This window comes from Eleutherodactylus coqui, chromosome 7 (genome assembly GCF_035609145.1).
Source record: "Eleutherodactylus coqui strain aEleCoq1 chromosome 7, aEleCoq1.hap1, whole genome shotgun sequence".
Taxonomy (NCBI): Eukaryota; Metazoa; Chordata; class Amphibia; order Anura; family Eleutherodactylidae; genus Eleutherodactylus; species Eleutherodactylus coqui.
In genome coordinates, this window is record NC_089843.1 from 159,310,072 (window position 1) to 159,335,596 (window position 25,525).

The window sequence follows — 25,525 nt, forward strand, 5'->3', positions numbered from 1 at the left end:
CCCTGGACTAATTATTTACTGTTATGCTCATCCCTCCCTGGTATTTATCTAAGGGCCATTAATCACAACATGTCTGTGCCCTCTTATCCAGTCTCTCATATGTATCTAAGTGCAAATTAAATTCACTATGTTTGTGCCCACCCATGTGATCATGTGTAAATGTTTTTATATAAATATGAACCCTGTGTTGGTTCGAAAGCTCACTATAACATTATGTTTTTTTGTTAGCCATTAGGGCCCAATGCCCAAAGACGGATTTTCGCTGTAGAATTCGTGGCCAGACGCCTGATGCAAATTCTGCAGCAATGTCCGTCCATAGAAATGCTGTACTTCCCTGCCCACGAGCAGAAATCAACTGCGATTTCCCGCTCACAGGGGAGAATCATAGGAAAATTGCACGAATGGCTTCCATTGAATTTAATGGAAGCCATTTGTCCCGTGGCACTTCCGCAGTGAGCACTGTGGAAGTATCGCGGAAATCTGCGCCATAGCTCAGTGCAGGCGCATCATTCCCTGCACTGTGCATGTGCGGCGGCTCGCCGGCCAAGACACTTGCAGCATATCTGGACAGGTGAGTATGGGTCTCTGGAGATCACCGGGTCTGATTTCGCAGTAGGAATCCGACCTGGCCGTGGGCAGGAGGCCTAAAAGGTACCATATGTACAAGATTACTTAGTTTCTCTTACTGAGAACTATAACACTTTGCTCTACTGGCGAACACAGTACTTAACTTTTTTAACTTTCACTCTGACACTGTCCAATCAGTGCTGCCAGTGTCAGACTGCATACAGACACACCTCGTTGGCAAGGAGAATGGCACTTCCATTTATTCCTGCATTTATAGGAGGAAAAAAACAGGAATGATGCAATCAGCTCTGGAACAAGAAATGATGAAGGTTGGTTTACAGATTAACTACTAGAAAACAGATTATGCAACTTGGCTGCATCATATCCAAGAATGCCTCAGTCATGGTCAACCAACAAGAGTGGTTGCAAGAGGTCAACTGGTTTGTCTACTTAGGTAGTACAATCACCAATGCCGGGGATGCCGGATATGATGTCCAGTGTTGCATCAGGAAGGCATGGGCAACTTTTTAATGTCTATGCCTTATATAGGCTACCACCTCACTCCCATTACAAACAAAGATACGACTCCTTAACACTATCATCAACAGCACTGTATATGTCTGAAACATGGAAAGCAACATATCACACACTATACATTGATCCTACACGTATCAACCGGCAACTTGACATTTTCCAAAAACAATGCCTTCATCGCCTGTTTAGGGTCACTTACCACAATTGGGTTATGCAATAAAGAAATGTACCGCTGCTCTAGTACATGGACAAGCCATTCCCGTTTCAGCAAGGGCTGACTCCATTTTGCTGGACACATTATAGGCCTCCCTGAGACAAGGCTGCAAGAATGACTATTTTATGGAATCCAAGAAATTGGAAGCATTGGTGGGGAAGCTAAAAGATCACTTGGCGACATACGTTAACTTATAAAGGAATTTGTATTGTTGACCTTTCATGGGATGATGCCGAAACTGCTGCCTTTGACAGCCATTGATGGCATTCTTTTGTCACCCTATGCATGGAACGGTATTGAAAGACGTAATTCTAAAAAAAAAATACTCAAGCATTGCAAATTCATGGGCAATACATGGAAATACTAAATCAAACATGTTGGTAAAGCTGACAAGTCCTTGTCGAGCTAACCAAAATGAAGTTATGATATTGCACATTTCAACGGCAGCAGAACTGTAGGATGAAATTGTACAGACTTTCCACACAAGCAGAGGACAGAACTCCTATCACTAACTGCTGATGATTAGAGGCTCCTGTCACAGTTATAATGAAGAAGGTGACAGTTCAGTCTCTCTGCTTGTATACTTATGTAGTAACGTATGTAGTCTTAACTTATTTAGGAGAACAGTGAGGGTACTTACATGTCCTCTAAGCAGGTAAAGATGGTACTGACTCCATCTGCTTGTGTGATGCTGTGCTGAGGAATCACAGGTTTGGTAGCATAGCATAAATTATGTTAAATACTAGGGAAGTACCATATATATTAAAAGGTTTCATCATAGTTGAGGGCTATTATGATGAAAGACGTGTCACCACTGGAGATCTACAGAATTGTTCTTCAGGAATTTAATATTGCTGACCCGTCCTAAGAATAGACCACCAATGGTGGGGTGCAACCTCTAGGACTATGGCCTCTTCATGTTTTACACAAGCAATCGTCTTATCTATACAGAAGACTACGCCTGCTACTGCAACTTATCCTATTCAAGTATACAAGTCACAGCCACTCATATGGAAGGGTCTGTGTAAATAGAGAAGAGATCCTTCCATTGTGTGTCTAGAGGTGAGAGTCCCAGAGGATGCACTCCACCAACCAGATATTAGTGGCCTTTTCTAGAGGCCCTTTTACATGGCAGGGGTAACTATAGGGGATGCGGTTGCATCCAGGCCCAGGACCCTTATGGGGCCCATAAGGCCTCTCTTCTCCATATAGGGAGCCTAGTAGTTTAAATAAAGCATTATAGTAGTTACAGATTTTGCATTGGGGCCCCCAATCTTCAGGTTCTGCCTGTGCACAGCAAGATTATTATACAAAATGTTTATTAGATCGAGCGGTTTGCATGATAAGTATTAGGTGTAAACACGTGCGGTGAAAGAACGATCAGCGATAAATAGCTAACCGGATCTTTCATGCAGCCATAAAAGTCATCCTTGGTCTGCCGCTTGATTGTTCTGTCTAAACAGACTGCCGTTCATTTATGAGCGATTGCCTGATTACTGTGAATTATCTCTGGGCGCTCCTCACCACTCACTGAGCGGTGATCAGCACAGGAGCGATCATCACTGGGACGGTGATCAACACAGGAGCGATCATCACTGGAACGGTGATCAGCACAGGAGCGATCATCACTGGGAGGGTGATCAGCACAGGAGCGATCATCACTGGAACGGTGATCAGCACAGGAGCGATCATCACTGGGAGGGTGATCAGCACAGGAGCGATCATCACTGGGACGGCTGGTGGGTGCTTTAGTGCTCCACATTTGTCTTGTGTAAAAGAGCCTTAATTGTAGGCAATTGAGGTTAAAGTTCTGGAAAACCCCTTTAAGAAAGGGAAAGAAGGAAAATTACCCCTCACCCCACGAACGATCTGCATGCCTGCATATTTTTATTGTAGATATGATCTTTTCTAGCAGATGGACTATGTCATTTCCTTATTTACTGGGTCACGTTACAGTCTTGTTTATCATGGTGCTTCAACATTTCTGTACCAATTTTCCTTCATTAATGTGAAGTGTCAGTGGTTCTACAGAATGAAAAGAGTCCTTATGTCGGTAGGAAAACAACTATTTTGTAGACATGTTTTATAAATGATTTTCAAAAGTCAAACTTAGCACTAAGTACTTCTGAAACATCGTGTTACATCCATATTTGGCAAAATAGTCTGTGTTGAGGTTTAAAATAAATGTAATGGAAGAATTGTAGCAGTGGACATTCTTCCATATGGTTCTAATATGAATGATTAGTGACTTTCTGGTGTGTATGAAAATAGAAGAAGTGACTGCTGTCTGTCTGATAGATGTTCTCTTAAAGGAGACTTGTCAGAGTGATTCTTACCCCGCTTGGTGTGCTTTATATATAGTGCATTATGCAAAGCCTGCAGTCGCTTTTCTACAGAAGAGATCACCATATCTTGAGTATATCGCATTGCCTAGAGTAGGCATCTGACTAAGTAAACCCTGTACCATGGGCATAATGATCTATAGAGAACACATTGAATTAGGGTTGGAAATCTCCTAGTAGTTAACTTTTATAATGTTTTTTCACCATTTAAGGGTGTGTTCACATCTGCGTCGGAGGATTCGTTAGGTGTTTCTGTTGCAGATTTTGCTAAATGACGGACACCATGACAGAGCCCGAAAGGACCTCATTAATAGTCTTGTCCCTACATAACTTAAGGCAGATATGCACACACTCTAAGACATAATTTTTAAAAAATATTCTTATTTAAAAGGGTTCTCCGGGACTTTGCTATTGATGGCCTGAATCAGTTGTCCAGACCATCTTCAGGGAGTGTGAGAGAACGACTCAAACAAGTCTTACAGCATACATGTCAAACACCAGAATTCTGAGAGGGAGGAATGAGGAATGGATAATAAACAGCACCTTCTAGCAAGAGGGGCTGATACATAATATATAGTAGTATACATGTACCATTCTTTTTTTACACTTTCAACCATAAAATGTTTAAAAGTTAATTATTTTTTAAGTGGGAGCGAGACCTGCAGTCCCCCGAGGAATCTTGGAGAAAGGCATACATTTTGACGCATAAAATGAACGTTTCTAGCAGCATGCAAGAGCTCGATTATAAAATCTTGACACGATGGTACAAGACCCCCGTTGGGTTGGCTAGGATATACCCCAGTATCCGGATGTCTGTTGGAGGTGTCTGTAGGATCGAGGGACAAGAATCCATTTCTGGTGGTCTTGCCCATTAATTCAGCCCCTTTTGCTGGAGGTTGGTGCTTTTGCACACTTTGGTGTGTAAGAGCCCAATTAACCTTATACCTGAAGTTGCCTTGTTGTCGATCATTCCGGTTTCGTTAGACTGAACGAAGGGGTCCCTTTTGAGATTTTTTTCTACTTGTTGTGAGGCAGATTATCCCTAGGAGGTGGAAATCTACTACTCTGCCTTCGAGACTGATGAGGCTGGAATCATTAGATAACCTAAAATATTTGGAGGAGCAGTGTGCTAAAGATGATCTAAGATATGTTAAATTCTACTCAACGTGGGCTGTTTGGATCCAGTTCTGTTCCTCACCAGAAATAAACACGTGGCTCACTAATAGTGCTATTACGCCCTAACAGCCCAATTCGCCATTTATCTGTGGATTTATCGATAGCGACGGAATGTCGAATATCATGATCATAGCGGATGACTGATCTAGCCGGACAAGTTATTCTTGTGTATTTGTTCCCTTTCCCTTTTTATGTTATTCATTTCCCCATCTCTTCTTCTTATCAGTAACACTACAGATGGGAATGTGTTTCTCAAATGATACCATGGGCCAAATGACATTGCACCGACAAGTGCAATACATGGTCCAGTGCCGATATTAATGACTGGAACAAGTCGGCACCTGGAGCGCTATGACATATTTTGACATAATACATATAGAACCATTTGTAGTTTCTTTTCTGCTTGTTCTGGAATACTCTCTATTGTGCTACTAAGCAATCAAGGTCATTTGATCTGAAGTAAAATTAGTATCAGTACATAATTACTTTGCAGTAAAAAGTAACTTTGGATGGATATCCCAATATTTTTGTTCTACCTTGTACATAGGCTATCTTTGTCATATTCTACATGAAGATCAAAATATTGCAGTATCAATCTTGTAATAGCCCGGTGTTTTACACGATTTATTTTTGGCTTGTTTTAGGTTCGCAGTACAAGTAAGGCTTCTAATGCAGGATTATGTGAGGGAGATGAGGTGATCTCTATCAATGGGACAAACTGCATTGACATACCCTACAAAGACGTTGTGGCTCTTATTGAAAAATCACTTGAGACCCTCCAGATGTTTGTAAAAAGGTAAGGAAATATGGTAAAGAGATAACGCTACAAGTTCAACTTTGAAGTCAAACTGATCTTTGGCAATTGTGTAGCAACTAGAGATGAGCGAACGTACTCGTCCGAGCTTGATGCTCGGGCGAATATTAGCGTGTTCGGGATGCTCGTTACTCTTAATGAGTACCACGCGATGTTCGGGTTACTTTCAGTTTCCTGTCTGAGACGTTAGCGCGCTTTTCTGGCCAATTGAAAGACAGGGAAGGCATTACAACTTCCCCCTGTGATGTTCCAGCCCTATACCACCCCCCTGCTGTGAGTGGCTGGGGAGATCAGATGTCACCCGAGTATAAAAGTCGGCCCCTCCCGCGGCTCGCCTCAGATGCCTTGTGAGTTAGCTGAGGGACAGTGCTGCTGGTGCCGGAGCTGCTGTAGGGAGAGCGTTAGGAGTTAGTGTAGGCTTCAAGAACCCCAACGGTCCTTCTTAGGGCCACATCTAACAGTGTGCAGTACTGTGGAGGCTGCCTTTTGCAGTGGTGCACATTTTTTTTTTTGTATATCGGCCGTGCAGAGCATTGCGCCCTGCAGTAATTATACAGGGACAGAAGTGGTGGTTAGGCAGGGAGAGTGTTAGGAGTGAGTGTAGGCTTCAAGAACCCCAACGGTCCTTCTTAGGGCCACATTTAACCGTGTGCAGTACTGTGCAGGCTGCTGTTAGCAGTGTTGCATTTTTTTTTTTTTCAAAATCGGCTGTGCAGAGCATTGCGCCCTGCAGTAATACTACAGGGACAGAATTGTGTAGGCAGGGCCAGAAGACATTTTATTAATTGAATATAGTCAGTGGGCCTTTTCTTTAAAAAAAAAGGGAAACATTCTATTTGGCCTGCCTCTGACAGTCCTCAGCGTTCTGGGTACGTGTGTGGTGGGTGCAGAACGTAAATAAATCATACGCAGACAGCTACGTTTAACAGCAGGCTTGCGCCAATTTATTTCCTGCCTGGGAAAAATCACCGCTCTGCTGCACTTTACATAACACTGCAGTTCTGTGGAACACATTTCTTATCTGATTGAATATAGTCAGTGGGCCTTCCCTTTAAAAAAAAAAGGGAAACATTCTATTTGGCCTGCCTCTGACAGTCCTCAGCGTTCTGGGTACGTGTCTGGTGGGTGGAGAACGTAAATAAATCATACACAGACAGCTACGTTTAACAGCAGGCTTCCGCCAATTTATTTCTTGCCTGGGAAATCAAATCACTGGTAATACACCATGCTGAGGGGTAGGGGTAGGCCTATAGGACGTGGACGCGGGTGAGGACGCGGAGGCCCAAGTCAGGGTGTGGGCACAGGCCGAGCCAGTGCGGTGGCCAGGGGTAGAGGCAGGGCCAGACCGAATAATCCACCAACTGGTTCCCAAAGCGCCCCCTCGCGCCATGCCACCCTGCGGAGGTCAAGGTGCTCTAGGGTGTGGCAGTTTTTCACAGAGACGCCTGACGACCGACGAACAGTGGTGTGCAACCTTTGTCGCGCCAAGATCAGCTGGGGAGGCACCACCAACAGCATGCGCAGGCATATGATGGCCAAGCACCCCACAAGGTGGGACGATGCCCGTTCACCGCCTCCGGTTTGCACCACTGCCTCTCCCCCTGTGCCCCAACCTGCCACTGAGATCCAACCCCCCTCTGAGGACACAGGCACTACCGTCTCCTGGCCTGCACCCACACCCTCACCTCCGCTGTCCTTGGCCCCATCCAGCAATGTCTCTCAGCGTAGCGTCCAGACGTCGCTAGCGCCACAGTTTAAGCGCAAGCGCAAGTACGACGCCACGCACCCGCACGCTCAAGCGTTAAACGTGCACATTGCAAAATTGATCAGCCTAGAGATGCTGCCGTATAGGCTTGTGGAAACGGAGGCTTTCAAAAGCATGATGGCGGCGGCGGGCCCGCGCTACTCGGTTCCCAGTCGCCACTACTTTTCCCGATGTGCCGTCCCAGGCCTGCACGACCACGTCTCCCGCAACATTGTACGTGCCCTCACCAACGCGGTTACTGACAAGGTCCACTTAACAACAGACACGTGGACAAGCACAGGCGGGCAAGGCCACTATATCTCCCTGACGGCACATTGGGTGAATTTAGTGGAGGCTGGGACAGAGTCAGAGCCTGGGACCGCTCATGTCCTACCCACCCGCCGAATTGCGTGCCCCAGCTCGGTGGTGGTATCTGCGGGGGTGTATGCTTCCTCCACTAAAGCACCCTCCTCCTCCTCCTACGCAACCTCTGTCTCGCAATCAAGATGTGTCAGCAGTAGAGATGAGCGAACGTACTCGTCCGAGCTTGATATTCGTGCGAATATCAGGGTGTTCGGGATGCTCGTTACTCGTAACGAGTACCACGCGGTGTTCCAGTTACTTTCAGTTTCCTCTCTGAGACGTTAGCGCGCTTTTCTGGCCAATTGAAAGACAGGGAAGGCATTACAACTTCCCCCTGTGACGTTCAAGCCCTATACCACCCCCCTGCTGTGAGTGGCTGGGGCGATCAGATGTCACCCGAGTATAAAAATCGGCCCCTCCCGCGGCTCGGCTCAAATGCCTTGTGAGTTAGCTGAGGGACAGTGGTATCGTGCTGGAGCTGCTGTAGGGAGAGCGTTAGGAGTTAGTGTAGGCTTCAAGAACCCCAACGGTCCTTCTCAGGGCCACATCTAATAGTGTGCAGTACTGTGTTAGCACTGTAATTTTTTTTTTTTTTTCAAAATTGGATCTGCAGAGCATTGCGCCCTGCAATAGGGACAGAAGTGGTGGTTAGGCAGGGAGAGTGTTAGCAGTGAGTGTAGGCTTCAAGAACCCCAACGGTCCTTTCTAGGGCCACATCTATCCGTGTGCAGTACTGTCCAGGCTGCTGTTAGCAGTGTTGCATTTTTTTTTTTTTATCTCAAAACCGGCTGTGCAGACCATTGCACCCGGCATTAATACTACAGGGATAGAATTGTGTAGGCAGGGCCAGAAGACATACATTATTCATTGAATAGACGCAGTGTGGCTTGTCCTTTGAAAAACAAGGGAAAAAATTCTATTTCGCCTGCCTCTGACAGTCCTCAGGGCTCTGGGTACGTGTGTGCTGCGTGCAGAACGTTAAAAATAATCAGACGCAGCCAGCTACGTTTTACTGCAGGCTTGCGCCAATTTTTTTGCTGCATGGGAAATCCCTGATCTACTGTAGCGAATAACTGCATCACTGCAGTTCTCTGACACATTTGCAGGGCCACAACACAGTTATTAAACGTAGTAGTATTCATTGAATACACGCAGTGTGGCTTGTCCTTTTGAAAAACAACGGGAAAAATTCTATTTTGGCTGCAGGCTTGCGCCAATTTTTTTGCTGCATGGGAAATCCCTGATCTACTGTAGCGAATAACTTTGCATCACTGCAGTTCTCTGACACATTTGCAAGGCCACAACACAGTTATTAAACGTAGTAGTATTCATTGAATACACGCAGTGTGGCTTGTCCTTTTGAAAAACAAGGGAAAAAATTCTATTTTGGCTGCAGGCTTGCGCCAATTTTTTTGCTGCATGGGAAATCCCTGATCTACTGTAGCGAATAACTTTGCATCACTGCAGTTCTCTGACACATTTGCAGGGCCACAACACAGTTATTAAACGTAGTAGTATTCATTGAATACACGCAGTGTGGCTTGTCCTTTTGAAAAACAAGGGAAAAAATTCTATTTTGGCTGCAGGCTTGCGCCAATCTTTTTCCTGGCTTGGAAATCACTGGTAATACAGCATGCTGAGGGGTAGGGGTAGGCCTAGAGGACGTGGACGCGGCCGAGGACGCGTAGGCCCAAGTGAGGGTGTGGGCACAGGCCGAGCTCCTGATCCAGGTGTGTCGCAGCCGACTGCTGCGCGATTAGGAGAGAGGCACGTTTCTGGCGTCCCCACATTCATCGCCCAATTAATGGGTCCACGCGGGAGACCTTTATTAGAAAATGAGCAGTGTGAGCAGGTCCTGTCGTGGATGGCAGAAAGTGCTTCGAGCAAGCTATCATCCACCCAGAGTTCTGCGCCGTCCAGTGCTGCAAATCCGAATCCTCTGTCTGCTGCTCCTCCTTCCTCCCAGCCTCCTCACTCCACTACAATGACACATGCTCAGGAGCGGGAAGACTCCCAGGAACTGTTCTCGGGCCCCTGCTCAGATTGGGCAGCGGTGGTTCCTCTCCCACCAGAGGAGTTTATCGTCACTGATGCACAACCATTGAAAAGTTCCCGGGGTCCGGGGGATGAGGCTGGGGACTTCCGGCAACTGTCTCAAGACCTTTCAGTGGGTGAGGAGGACGATGACGATGAGACACAGTTGTCTTGCAGTGAGGTAGTAGTAAGGGCAGTAAGTGCGAGGGAGGAGCGCACAGAGGATTCGGAGGAAGAGCAGCAGGACGATGAGGTGACTGACCCCACCTGGTGTGCAACGCCTACTCAGGACAGGTCTTCAGAGGGGGAGGCAAGGGCAGCAGCAGGGCAGGTTGCAAGAGGCAGTGCGGTGTCCAGGGGTAGAGGCAGGGCCAGACCGAATAATCCACCAACTGTTTCCCAAAGCGCACCCTCGCGCCATGCCACCCTGCAGAGGCCGAGGTGCTCTAAGGTCTGGCAGTTTTTCACAGAGACGCCTGACGACCGACGAACAGTGGTATGCAACCTTTGTCGCGCCAAGATCAGCCGGGGAGCCACCACCAACAGCCTCACCATCACCAGCATGCGCAGACATATGATGGCCAAGCACCCCACAAGGTGGGACGAAGGCCGTTCACCGCCTCCGGTTTGCACCGCTGCCTCTCCCCCTGTGCCCCAACCTGCCACTGAGATCCAACCCCCCTCTCAGGACACAGGCACTACCGTCTCCTGGCCTGCACCCACACCCTCACCTCCGCTGTCCTCGGCCCCATCCACCAATGTCTCGCACCGCACAGTCCAGCCGTCGCTAGCGCAAGTGTTGGAGCGCAAGTACGCCGCCACGCACCCACACGCTCAATCGTTAACCGTCAACATAGCCAAATTTATCAGCCTTGAGATGCTGCCGTATAGGGTTGTGGAAACGGAGGCTTTCAAAGCTATGATGGCGGCGGCGGCCCCGCGCTACTCAGTTCCCAGTCGCCACTACTTTTCCCGATGTGCCGTCCCAGCCCTGCACGACCACGTCTCCTGCAACATTGTACGCGCCCTCACCAATGCGGTTAGTGGCAAGGTCCACTTAACTACGGACATGTGGACAAGCACAGGCGGGCAGGGCCACTACATCTCCCTGACGGCACATTGGGTGAATTTAGTGGAGGCTGGGACCGCTCACGTCCTACCCACCCCCAGAATTGCGGGCCCCAGCTCGGTGGTGGTATCTGCGGCGGTGTATGCTTCCTCCACTAAAGCACCCTCCTCCTCCTCCTCCTCCTCAACCTCTGTCTCGCAATCTAGATGTGTCAGCAGCAGCAGGACGTCGCCAGCAGTCGGTGTCGCGCGGCGTGGCAGCACAGCGGTGGGCAAGCGTCAGCAGGCCGTGCTGAAACTACTCAGCTTAGGAGATAGGAGGCACACGGCCCACGAACTGCAGGGTCTGACAGAGCAGACCGACCGTTGGCTTGCGCCGCTGAGCCTCCAACCGGGCATGGTCGTGTGTGACAACGGCCGTAACCTGGTGGCGGCTCTGCAGCTCGGCAGCCTCACGCACGTGCCATGCCTGGCCCACGTCTTTAATTTGGTGGTTCAGCGCTTTCTGAAAAGCTACCCACGCTTGTCAGACCTGCTCGTAAAGGTGCGCCGGCTCTGCGCACATTTCCGCAAGTCCCACACGGACGCTGCCACCCTGCGCACCCTGCAACATCGGTTTAATCTGCCAGTGCACCGACTGCTGTGCGACGTGCCCACACGGTGGAACTCTACGCTCCACATGTTGGCTAGGCTCTATGAGCAGCGTAGAGCTATAGTGGAATACCAACTCCAACATGGGCGGCGCAGTGGGAGTCAGCCTCCTCAATTATTTTCAGAAGAGTGGGCCTGGTTGGCAGACATCTGCCAGGTCCTTCGAAACTTTGAGCAGCCTACCCAGGTGGTGAGCGGCGATGCTGCAATCATTAGCGTCACCATTCCTCTGCTATGCATCTTGAGAAGTTCCCTGCAAAGCATAAAGGCAGCCGCTTTGCGCTCGGAAACAGAGCCGGGGGAAGACAGTATGTCGCTGGATAGTCAGAGCACCCTCCTGTCTATATCTCAGCACGTTCAGGAGGAGGAGGAGGAGCATGAGGAGGATGAGGAGGAGGGGGAAGAGACAGCTTGGCCCACTGCTGACGGTACCCATGCTGCTTGCCTGTCATCATTTCAGCGTTTATGGCCTGAGGAGGAGGAGGAGGAGGAGGATCCTGAAAGTGATCTTCCTAGTGAAGACAGCCATGTGTTGCGTACAGGTACCCTGGCACACATGGCTGACTTCATGTTAGGATGCCTTTCTCGTGACCCTCGCGTTACACGCATTCTGGCCACTACGGATTACTGGGTGTACACACTGCTCGACCCACGCTATAAGGAGAACCTTCCCACTCTCATTCCCGAAGAGGAAAGGGGTTCGAGAGTGTTGCTATACCACAGGACCCTGGCGGACAAGCTGATGGTAAAATTCCCATCCGACAGCGCTAGTGGCAGAAGGCGCAGTTCCGAGGGCCAGGTAGCAGGGGAGGTGCGGAGATCGAGCAGCATGTACAGCCCAGGCAGTGCAACAGTCTTTAAGGGCCTGGACAGCTTTATGGCTCCCCAGCAAGACTGTGTCACCGCTCCCCAGTCAAGGCTGAGTCGGCGGGAGCACTGTAAAAGGATGGTGAGGGAGTACGTAGCCGATCGCACGACCGTCCTCCGTGACGCCTCTGCCCCCTACAACTACTGGGTGTCGAAGCTGGACACGTGGCCTGAACTCGCGCTGTACGCCCTGGAGGTGCTTGCTTGTCCTGCGGCTAGCGTCTTGTCGGAGAGGGTGTTTAGTGCGGCTGGGGGAATCTTAACAGATAAGCGTACCCGCCTGTCAACCGACAGTGCCGACAGGCTAACACTCATCAAGATGAACAAAGCCTGGATTTCCCCAGACTTCTCTTCTCCACCAGCGGACAGCAGCGATACGTAAGCAATACGTAGGCTGCACCCGCGGATGGAAGCTACGTTCTCTCTCACCATCCAAAATGGGGACATTTCTGCTTCATCAATATGTGTCTAATATTCCTCCTCCTCCTCCTGCTCCTCCTCCTGAAACCTCACGTAATCACGCTGAACGGGCAATTTTTCTTAGGGCCACAAGGCTCACTCATAATTTTTCTAAACAATTTTTATATGTTTCAATGCTCTTAAAAGCGTTGAAACTTTAACTTGAACCAATTTTTAGTTAAACTGGGCTGCCTCCAGGCCTAGTTACCACTTAAGCCACATTAACCAAAGCGATTAATGGGTTTTACCTGCCATCTTGGTTGGGCATGGCCAATTTTTACTGAGGTACATTAGTACTGTTGGTACACCAATGTTTTGGGGCCCTCACCTACAGTGTAATCATAGCAATTTCTATGTTCTTCGCCTGCACTCATGGTACAGAAGTGTGTGCGGGGTTGGCCTACACTTTAGCTACATAAATGTAACTTGGGCCTTGGCTATACTGCAGCTACTGAAATGGAACTAAGACTGCGCTCCCACTATACTGCTGCTTCGGAATTGTTCCTGGGGCCTGTGTAGGCTGCTACAATGACTTAAATGGAACTAAGACTGTGCTCCCCTATAATGCTGCTAGTGATATGTTAGTGGGGCCTGTCGCTAATGCTACGGCTGAAATGTTACTAATTCTGGGCTCTGCCTATACCGCTGCTAATGGTATGTCTCTGGGGTGTGGAAACAGAGGCTTCCCAAAGACATGATGGCGGCGAGGCCATTTCCCACCAACGCTGTTACTGTTAAGGTGCATATAACCACGGACATGTGGAGAGGACACGTAGTGCCTCCAAAACATCCCCCGCCTCGGCCCACTTAATCCTGGCCACATTCCAAAAACAAACAAAATAAAACCGCGCTACTAGGTCCGCAGTCACCACCACATTACCACCAACGCGGTTACTGTTAAGGTACATATTACCAGTCTGACTGGAGCATGCAGTGTGGGCCGAAGCCCACCTGCATTAAGCACGACATTACTACCTCAGCTGTGTTGGGCAATGCAATGGGATATTTCTATGTACCGCCGGTGGCTTCCTGGCACCCACCCATGCTGTGGGTCCACAGCGAATTATAAATGCATCTGTTTCCACTTGTAAAGAACCACAGTCAGACTGGGGCATGCAGTGTGGGCCGAAGCCCACCTGCATTAAGCACGACATTACTACCTCAGCTGTGTTGGGCAATGCAATGGGATATTTTTGTGTATCGCCGGTGGGTTCCAGGGAGCCACCCATGCTGTCGGTCGACAGGGACTTCACAATAGGGAGTTGTACCTGCCTGTGTCTATGAATTAAAAAGCCCGGTCTGACTGGGGCATGCAGAGACACCTTGACAGAATGAATAGTGTGTGGCACATAGGTTCCCCATTGCTATGCCCACATGTGCAGCTCCTGATGACGGTGGCACAGGATTCTATTTCTCATTGCTTCTGTACAGCATTATGGGCTATCGCCCCGCCCCTTTTAAAGAGGGTCGCTGCCTAGCCGTGCCAACCCTCTGCAGTGTGTGCCTGCGGTTCCTCGTCATGGCAGACGCACTTCTAAATAGACATGAGGGTGGTGTGGCATGAGGGCAGCTGAAGGCTGCTCAGGGACACTTTGGTGTGCGCTGTGGGGGGGGGGGGGCGGTTGGGCAGCATGTAACCCAGGAGAAGTGGCAGTGGAGTGTCATGCAGGCAGTGATTGTGCTTTGTTGGAGGTAGTGTGGTGCTTAGCAAAGGTATGCCATGCTAATGAGGCCTTTTCAGAAGTAAAAGTTTTTGGGAGGGGGGGGCCCCCACTCTTGCCGCTATTGTGGCTTAATAGTGGGACCTGTGAACTTGAGATGCAGCCCAACATGTAGCCCCTCGCCTGCCCTATCCGTTGCTGTGTCGTTCCCATCACTTTCTTGAATTGCCCAGATTTTCACAAATGGAAACCTTAGCGAGCATCAGCGAAATACAAAAATGCTCGGGTCGCCCATTGACTTCAATGGGGTTCGTTACTCGAAACGAACCCTCGAGCATCGCGAAAAGTTCGTCCCGAGTAACGAGCACCCGAGCATTTTGGTGCTCGCTCATCTCTAGTCAGCAGCAGCAGCACGTCGCCAGCAGTCGGTGTCACGCGGCGTGGCAGCACAGCGGTGGGCAAGCTTCAGCAGGCCGTGCTGAAACTGCTCAGCTTAGGAGATAAGAGGCACACGGCCCACGAACTGCTGCAGGGTCTGACAGAGCAGACCGACCGCTGGCTTGCGCCGCTGAGCCTCCAACCGGGCATGGTCATGTGTGACAACGGCCGTAACCTGGTGGCGGCTCTGCAGCTCGGCAGCCTCACGCACGTGCCATGCCTGGCCCATGTCTTTAATTTGGTGGTTCAGCGCTTTCTGAAAAGCTACCCCCACTTGTCATACCTGCTCGGAAAGGTGCGCCAGCTCTGCGCACATTTCCGCAAATCCCACACGCACGCTGCCACCCTGCGGACCCTGCAACATCGGTTTAATCTGCCAGTGCACCGACTGCTGTGCGACGTGCCCACACAGTGGAACTCTACGCTCCACATGTTGGCCAGACTCTATGAGCAGCGTAGAGCTATAGTGGAATACCAACTCCAACTTGCGCGGCGCAGTGGGAGTCAGCCTCCTCAATTATTTACAGAAGAGTGGGCCTGGTTGGCAGCCATCTGCCAGGTCCTTGGAAAATTTGAGGAGTCTACCCAGATGGTGAGCGGGGATACTGCAATCATTAGCGTCACCATTCCTCTGCTATGCCTCTTGAGAAGTTCCCTGCAAAGCATAAAGGCAGACGCTGTGGAATCAGAAACGGAGGCGGGGGAAGACAGTATGTCGTTGGATAGTCAGAGCAACCTCATGTCTATATCTCAGCGCGTTGAGGAGGAGGGGGAGGAGCATGAGGAGGAGGGGGAAGAGACAGCTTGGCCCACTGCTGAGGGGACAGATGCTGCTTGCCTGTCATCCTTTCAGCGTGTATGGCCAGAGGAGGAGGAGGAGGATCCTGAAAGTGATCTTCCGAGTGAGGACAGCCATGTGTTGCGTACAGGTACCCTGGCACACATGGCTGACTTCATGTTAGGATGCCTTTCTCGTGACCCTCGCGTTACATGCATTCTGGCCACTACGGATTACTGGGTGTACACACTGCTCGATCCACGGTATAAGGAGAGCCTTTGCACTCTCATTCCCGAAGAGGAAAGGGGTTCGAGAATGATGCTATACCACAGGGCGCTGGTGGACAAACTGATGGTAAACTTCCCATCCGACAGCGCTAGTGGCAGAAGGCGCAGTTCCGAGGGCCATGTAGCAGGGGAGGCGCAGAGATCAGGCAGCATGTACAGCGCAGGCAGGGGAACATTCTCCAAGGCCTTTGCCAGCTTTATGGCTCCCCAGCAAGACTGTGTCACCGGTCCCCAGTCAAGGCTGAGTTGGCGGGAGCACTGTAAAAGGATGGTGAGGGAGTACGTAGCCGATTGCAGCACCGTCCTCGGTGACGCCACTGCCCCCTACAACTACTGGGTGTTGAAGCTGGACACGTGGCCTGAACTCGCGCTGTATGCCCTGGAGGTGCTTGCTTGTCCTGCGGCTAGCGTCTTGTCAGAGAGGGTGTTTAGTGCGGCTGGGGGAATCATCACAGATAAGCATACCCGCCTGTCAACCGACAGTGCCGACAGGCTTACACTCATCAAGATGAACAAAGCCTGGATTTCCCCAGACTTTTCTTCTCCACCAGCAGACAGCAGCGATACCTAAACAATACGTAGGCTGCACCCGCGGATGGAAGCATCGTTCTCTCTCACCATCCAAAACGGGGACATTTCTGCTTCATCAATCTGTGTATAATATTCCTCCTCCTCCTCCTCCTGCTCCTCCTCCTGAAACCTCACGTAATCACGCTGAACGGGCAATTTTTCTTAGGGCCACAAGGCTCACTCATATAATTTTTCTTAAAATTTTTTATACGTTTCAATGCTCTTAAAAACGTTGAAACTTTAACTTGAACCAATTTTTCGTTCAACTGGGCTGCCTCCAGGCCTAGTTACCACTTAAGCCACATTAACCAAAGCGATTAATGGTTTTCGCCTACCGCTGTGGACACTGGGTCGTGCAGGGGGGGTTTGGCAGCATGTAACCCAGGAGAAGTGGCAGCAGAGTGTCATGCAGGCAGTGATTGTGCTTTGTTGGAGGTAGTGTGGTGCTTAGCTAAGGTATGCTTTGCTAATGAGGGCTTTTCAGAAGTAAAAATTGTTGGGAGGGGGGGGGCCCACTCTTGCCGCTATTGTGGCTTAATAGTGGGACCTGGGAACTTGAGATGCAGCCCAACATGTAGCCCCTCGCCTGCTCTATCCGTTGCTGTATCGTTCCCATCACTTTCTTGAATTGCCCAGATTTTCACACATGAAAACCTTAGCGAGCATCGGCGAAATACAAAAATGCTCGGGTCGCCCATTGACTTCAATGGGGTTCGTTATTCGAAACGAACCCTCGAGCATCGCGATAATTTCGTCCCGAGTAACGAGCACCCGAGCATTTTGGTGCTCGCTCATCTCTAGTAGCAACATTATATGCAGTTTGTGTGGCACAATAATTTGAGCACTGCATGGCGCTCACATTTGAGGATTGTATGACAGTATTCTTTGAGCATTGTGTGGCACTATTACTGGTACACAATGGAAACTTCCAAACAAATTCCAGAATTAAAAAAACTATAAATAGTAAGTACCATATATTTTGCTCTATAAGACGCACCGGATGATTAGACGCACCCACGTTTTAGAGGCAGAAAATAGGGAAAAAATATTTTGAACTCACCCAGGGACAGTGCAGAAGATGGTACTGGGTGACGGAGTAGAAGGAGCATCAGGGCTCTGAAACACCGGAGCTCAGTGACAGTGGCAATCATGAACGGGCCGAGGAACGGAAGAATCCGATTGGTGAAAGTGGGGGAGCAGCAGCCACCAATTAGCAGTACATACGGGCAGGAGTGCAAAGGAGAGAGAACTGCTCTCCTAACTGATCACGGGTTTCTTTGCCTGATTGAGGCTCAATCGCGCGTTAAACTCGCGATCATGCGTTAAATTCGTGATCGTGCAAACAATTGGCATGTTCACTCTCTAAGACGCACTGACTTTTCCCCCCCACTTGGAGGGGAAGCAATGGGCGTCTTATAGAGTGAAAAATAAGTTCGAGGTAGACAGGATGGCTCACAGTTCTGGGTCCTGCCTTCATTTGTGTTTGGAGAAGGCCGATGGCATGGTTGATTTTCTTTTTATTTTGGAATATATATTACTATAAATACAGTCTATTGCTCACATAGAAGATTGTCAAGTTATTGTCTTGAAAGGCTCTATGACCCTTGTGAAAAACTATAGACTATAGACTTTGCAATGCAACATAAAATCTCTCGGGGTCTATTTACTTGGTTGATTTTCTGCTGGGCTCTTTTGGTATTCATTATCTTAAGAGTGCAGTCTCATACTGTCAGCAAAGTCCTGTTACAATGTTTGCAGGGTTCATGGTACCTCTTGTCAACTTTTTTCAATTTCGGAGGGTACACAGATGGGGTCTGGACTTATTGGACTGTTAGGCCCAATGTCCACGGGCGGATTTTTGCTGTGGAATCCAGAGCAGGTGTTCCGCTCTGGATTCCGCAGCAATAACCTTCCACAGCATGCTACGGAAAAATGATTTCTCATGTACACGAGCGGAAACCAATTGCGGTTTCCGCTCGCAGTGGAAAAAACGCAGCATGCTCTTTTTCACTGTGATTTCCGCATGGACGGCTTCCACTGAAGTCAATGAAAGCTGACTGATTCATGGCCCATCTGCAATGGACATTGCAGACCAGCCACGGATTCCGTAAGAAAGCAGGAGTTAAAAAAAAACTGTACTGCACATATGCACAGGTGCACCAGTCGGCACTTCCGTACACATTTGCGGTACAGAAGAATAAAGTCGACAGGTACGCAGGGTCGCTGGTCACGTGCATGGGCGGATTTCGTGCAGGATTCCCCATGCGGAATCTGTGCATGACCGTGGACTTGAGGCCTTACTCTGTACTTTGTCTTTTTAAGGCATCTAAATTATTGATTAGAAGAACTATCTGCAATGAGGTTTGCTGGTTAAAAAGATCTGTAGGTAGCAATATAAAATCATCAAAAATATGAACATCATCTTTGTAATGTAACAGTTTTCTCCTATGTGAATCCTAGTTTCTACCGCTTGCGGTATCATTCTCCTCCGCTTCATGTTATGCGCATTTTAATTTCCCCATGACTTATACACTGACATGCCAAAAGTCACAGGACAGAAATTAATATCGTTAAGAGCCCCCTCTGGCCCGGAACAGGGCAGCATTTTGATGTGGCATCGATTCTTTGATGGGAGACGTCTGGAGGGATGTTGAGTCGTGTTGTCTGGATAGCTCCATCGTACTTGTAGGTGTAGAATTTCAGGTGCGAAAGGACCTCTCTACCACGTCCTTTAAATGCTCGATTGGGCTCATGTCAGGTGAACATGTAGACAACCTCATTTGTAGGATCTCCCGAGAATGCTGTTAGATTGGGCTCATGTTTAGTGAACATATAGGCCACATAATTTGTAGGAAATCTCCAGAATTCTCCTCGAACCAATTCTGCACAATTTGGGCCTGATAGCACAGTACATTATTCTGCTGGAATATCTCATCAATGTGGGGGTACATGAACTCCATCAAGGACTGCAAATGGTCACCAAGCAGTGAAATGTAATGGACATATACCAATGACATGTTTAGGCACATGAGTATGGAACCACCACCAGCCTGCCCAGTGCCTTGTTGACAACTGGGGTGCATGGCTTCATGAATCCTACCTTTAGCCAGAAACAATTGGTACCGTGACTTATTGGACCATGCTACATGTTGCCAGTTCTCTAGGGTACAGTTAGTAACCTCACGAGCCCAGGGAAGGTGCTGTCTCCGGTGTCATGGTATTAACACAGACACTCTGGTGGGTCTTCTGTTCCCATATCCCATAGATACTGGAAAGCACTGTACTGCCTAGCGAGATATGTGTGTGAGGCCTCCTGCATTGAATATGGATGTGATTTCTCCCAGAGTCACTTTTTTTTTGATACTGACAGAATTAGAACTTGGAGTGAATTTGTTTAACAGTAAAGCAAGCCACGTCAAACATAGGGTATCACTAAAAATGCAAACAGGAAAATAGGCAGGAAACTTACTGCAAGGACTGCTAACCACACGCTGGGATCCTGGAGCAGTTCCCCTTTAAAGGTCCTTGAAGGAAATGTCAAGTGTCTCACTGGGCCTGGAGCCTCAGGTAGACATGGGAGGAGAGCCATAGCATTGCATTTGCACCAAGATCCCATGGCTCCATTCAGGCCAAGATGTTGCTCACCTGGTCGGATGGCGCTATGGTATCTCATGTTGACCTGCAATGCCAAGCAACTACACTTGCCATCAAAAACACTAGGACCATATGGAACAACAACAGACTTCATTAATGTCATTTGGGTATGTCAGTGTCCATTTGGAGTTATTGGAAAATAGATCCGCTGTAGAGTGAACATAGCCTAACATATAGCGGGTAAAAGCAGTGATGAATACAACCACATATGTTACACACAGCTACGGCATGTACATTCACATTCACACTATTATACGTTCACAAATGGTTCCAAAGTGGATCTGTTCCCCACATACCATGTCATGTAAAAGAAAAACAGTAACAATGTGCTCAAGAAAATAAAAAACTTTTTTTTAAAATGAGGATAGACCAAAAATATCACACTTTGAATGCTGGAAGCCATGTAAACCTATATATCCACATGTTGGGATCCTAGGCTGGATTTTGAATGGTCGAAGAGCAATGAACAAAACCTCTTCTGATGAAACTTAGTTTCCAGCTACTGTCTAGTGAAATGCATATGTACTGTAATGGTGGCAAATGTAATCTGCACTGTCTAGCTGCTCATGTTCTGTGCTTGACACAAGCAGTACTAAGCAGTGTCTTCTTGTCTGCCAACTTTAAAATGAGTTAATACAGTGAAGGTTCCCTGATAAATGAGGCTTGGCTGGCAACGGGAGTAATTGTCAGCACAGTATGTATCCTCAAATGTTCACGGCCTTTTAAGGAGGCAACAGCAGCAGAACGCTGCTTGTTTTCTACCCAGGCAAGTTTACAACATGGGAATTGATTACCGTAGAACTGAAAGTTCACTGCTTCTCATATTAAGCAATTTTTTTTTGCCTCTGATGCATTTCAGTTGAAAAAATGGAAAATGTGCTGCTCAGTTGATTAGATGATTGAAGCATGAATAAAAATGACAATGAAGAAAGCAAACCTAATATTTCATGCATTTGGAAGAAAAAAATGTATTGAAGATAACCACTCCAATTCATTTTGCCAGTACTATAATATATAGAAAAGAATATAGTATTGGTATCAACAGTCATGGATACCAGACAACTCTGAGTCTTAAAGGGGTTATCATCCTGTTACTTAAAATGAATGGCCTATCCATGCGTCGAAGCTGCAATGCCATGTACAGCCACTATGAATGTGACGGCACTGATGTACAAAATAGTGTACACAATAAAGAGGATACAAAGCCCCCTTCAACAGCCGATTCGCAGAGTGCCAAGACTCAAATCTCTACTGATCTAATTTTTTTGACCTATTCTAAAGATAGGCCATCAATTTTAAATGGCCAGGTAACTGCTTTAATGGGGTAGTCTTGGGAGATAAAAAAATAAATTGAAATGTGCTTAGTGCTATATAAAAAATAAAAAAGGTCATACTTGCATTAACTGACCTCCCGCAGCTCCTGCAGTGGGGAACCAAGGAGCTGTGGGGGATTGGGTGAGGTGAGTATGACATTTTTCATGTTTTTATACAGCACTGAGCACAACTCGTATACAAGCCAACAGTTGCACTTTCTGTAGGACTGCCATGTGAATCTTTTTGAAAAATAGGTGGGACTTGAATTGTTCCATAAGGAGGTATTTCTTCTTGTTTTGGGGGACCTTCATTGGTGGGTAATGGACAGGGTTTAATTATCATGCTAGTTATAATTCCCAAGTTAGGGGCTATAGCAAACTCAACAATCTGTGTGTTTTTTTGAATTTATGTATATACAAATTATGTAATACATGTGCAGTGTCCCAGAGGACCTGGCATATGTCGGGGGCTGGGAGGGTTAAGTAATGGCTTGTCACGGCGGCACTTACCAGACTCCTTTCCCTGAGGGATGACACGCACTCAAGGCCAGAGTATAACTGCGGCCACCAAAGACACCCCTAGGATAGGAAATGCCAATAAACAGGAGGATAGGGGTAGTAGTTGTCATGGCTGACACCACCGTTCCTACACACCGGTATGCTACACGGCGCATGCTGCGATTTGCCAGCCGCGAGCGGAGAATTGCATTGATTCTCCACTCATGGACTGGGGGGAAGCGCTCTCCATAGCAACGATATGGAGAGTTTTTACTGCGTTCCCCGGGGCCGGATTATCGCCACGGGGAACGCAATAAAAACCCGCCCGTGGATAGGCAGCCTAACTTAGCAGCATACTTTTATGTGGGGATCCTAGCTCTGGACGGCTGCGTAGGAAAATTTGAAGACTTTAATTAGTACCTCTGCACTGGCCTTGTCTTATAGAATTACTTATGAATGCTCTTTCTTATGCTTTGGGCTCACTCCACTCATATCCGAAATTCAGTCGCTACAGGATATCTCTCCTCCGCTTCCATCTTCACCACAAGGAAGCTGAAGGTGCTTCCATGTAGCTCTGTGTCAGGTGGTACTCTTGCAACTTCAGAAGATGGACCCTTTCCTACTCTCAGTCATTCCTATTTATACCCTCACTCATACCACATGACATGACAGAATGATACATTTACATGCAGGCAATGATTTTATTAGAGTTAACCTCTCAAGCACTGCAGCTGTGCAACACACACACTGAAAATCACAAGACAGGCTTGCACAGTGCACATGAGACAAACATGTATGACATTTATGGAGGGGACCAGGATGATGTGCTGGGCCACTACACATGTGTTTGTATTCCATCCCAGAATTCAGACGATATGGTGTGACCGTACAGTAACGATATAAGCGGGAAGAGACAAGTAGAATTGAATCCCTGAAAATTCATGGCTTGATGTTCAAAAAAATTCAGTTTTAATAATCGAAGGGTTCCTGTGAATCCTTTACATGCAGCAATCTTCATTGATCATATCATGTAAGGGGTTTAACAGCGGGGATCGGTGTTGTCGCCTATTACCGCTGTTACAGCAGTAGGCAGGCAGTCCAAGGTTGTGCCATCCAAAGGACGTAAGTTTACCTGGCGTATAGTTCTCATTACGCACATTGAGCTGCTAGGAATGCACTGAATACATGGAGAGTCTACATGAAACACTAGCGGTGAGAAGCAATATCCAGCCGCTAGTGTTTCATATAGTATATGAAGCGTTTGCAGCGAGACAATGTTCAGTCACGCTAAAGCAGGCTGCCGAGGATCAGCATTCCCTACTAGGCAGGGAATGCTACGTCACTCGTAGTGTTCTCTGCCCTGCAGGAAGTGAACTGCAGCTAATGGACACTCCAAAACAGGAAGAAGAGGATCCAGACGGCTTGTGGTGAAGTGACCCGGGGGGACTGGAGAAGACAGGAGAAGATTGGTGAGGTGAAGATCTGGTAAGAAGGCTGCTTGGGGAGGAATAGGTAAGTATAGATTTTTTTTTTTATACGACAGAAACCCTGTAAGGCTGTTCACCTTCCTATTTCCTCCCTGCACTGATCATAGAGGTGAGAATTGTCACACAGTTTTCTCTTCATCAGCGCTCTGCCCGATCACCATGGGGAGAACACAGCTTCCTTAAAGGGGTTATCTCGCGAAATCAAGTGGGGTTATACACTTCTGTATGGCCATATTAAGGCACTTTGTAATATACATCGTGCATTAAATATGAGCCATACAGAAGTTATTCACTTACCTGCTCCGTTGCTGGCGTCCCCGTCTCCATGGTTCCGTCTAAATTCGCTGGCAGCTTGCTTTTTTAGACACGCTTGCGCAGTCCGGGCTTCTCCTCTCAGCACGAGCCGCTTCAGTGTGCTCGCCGCTACAGCTCTTCTGCGCATGCGCAGACGAGCTGTCACTGCTCGGGAGCGCGCTGGAGCGGCCATTCTGTACCATCCTCTGTTAGAGGAAGGTGCAGAGCCGCCCAGCTGTCCCGAGAAGCCGCCCAGCTGTCCCGCCATCCTGCCGTCCCGCCGTCCTGCCGCCCAGGTAAGTGATGGGCCGGGGGGGCTGCCACTGGGCCGGGGGGGGGCTGCCGCTGGGCCGGGGGGGCTGCCGCTGGGCCGGGGGGGGGGCTGCCGCTGGGCCGGGGGGGCTGCCGCTGGGTCGGGGGGCCTTCGTCTGTTGTCAGGGGTCTAGCGCCGGTTACCTGCTGCCTGGCGGTGGGTGACGGTGTGCCGTGGTCGGCCGCGTTCAATCCAGGGGTCCGGTCGGCGGCTGCGGGGCGTCTGGTTGTCAGGGAGACACAGCTGGTAGCGTCTCGGGAGCGCGCACGTCGGGCTACAGCAAGCGATGGGAAAAGAGCCGGCGGCCATCTTGGGAAAATTTTTATAAGTTGCTGAAACGCTGGAACTGTAAGTACAAACCAGCTAGAAAAGTCATTTACAGGGGGGCTTAGTAATGTATGCTTAATTAGGGGGACTGGGCAAAAAAAAAAAATTCACTGCTTCCTCGAGACAACCCCTTTAAGGAAGAGTTTTTTAAGCTGCTCGGTATGCTGTCTCTCAGACTAATGTTAACAGTGATGGGGAGGGGAGCCTGTGGGTACCCCTGGTTTAGGGTCCCTGTCATTTGTACTATAAAACAGTTGTTTCCTACCGTTTGCAGTATTAGTGATCCTGCAATGATCTAGTCTCAATATTCACATGCTCAGTAATTGGTACGTAAAATATTTCCTGATAAGGGGATAAGTAAAGTCTGATTCTATATAAGAGCTATTCATCCCAGACTAAGGATTGATTCAGATGACTTTATGCTCTAATACGCTCGCCACAGCGCAACATATTTGCGCAGTGAACAAGGTTTGATGAGGTAGATTTGCACGTGTAACGGTGCATAGTACTGTCCTTTTTACAGACACAGGACCAATTCACATGATTTAAAAGGCTATTTAGCCTATTGAAATCCACATGTGTTTTTTTTTCCCCGCAGTTTTGCGCAGGGTATTGCGTATTTCTGTACATATTGAGTGTGCATTTGCACACCTACCATAGATTTCTGTAGGTGCCCTTGCTGCGCAATACGTAGAAAGCTAGAGTAGGTCCTATTTTTGGGGTAATGCCTGCAAAAAAAACGTTTATGAGAATGGGTTCTATTCTCTGCGTGTTGCACAAGCAAATTTGCATAAACGTGTGCAAATAGGGTCATCTGAAGCCGCCCTAATACTTTATACGAGTATGCGAACCGTCTTTGCAACTACTCTTTCCACACCTACCATGGAGAAATCACATATAGGATGACTGGGAAGAGGATATTTGTACCTGGTTTTTTTTTCCACAATATTGGAAGTTATGGAAACAGATCTGTAAATTTATTTCATTATTAGACCTCAGAGCATCTGGTTGCGGAATAATTCTTTAATTTCTATTCAAATGTGTATATGGGGCATATACTGTATACAACGTA

At 48.2% G+C, this 25,525-nt stretch overlaps 1 protein-coding gene across 1 annotated transcript in view; it reads left to right on the top strand.

Annotated features, from left to right (window-relative positions):
* Positions 1-25,525, top strand: part of SYNPO2 (synaptopodin 2) — a 211,252-nt gene that overhangs the window by 151,643 nt on the left and 34,084 nt on the right. Inside the window, exon 2 of the mRNA XM_066573885.1 lies at positions 5,478-5,629. Within this exon, the coding sequence (XP_066429982.1) occupies positions 5,478-5,629 (152 nt within the window). The remainder of the gene's footprint in view (positions 1-5,477; positions 5,630-25,525) is intronic.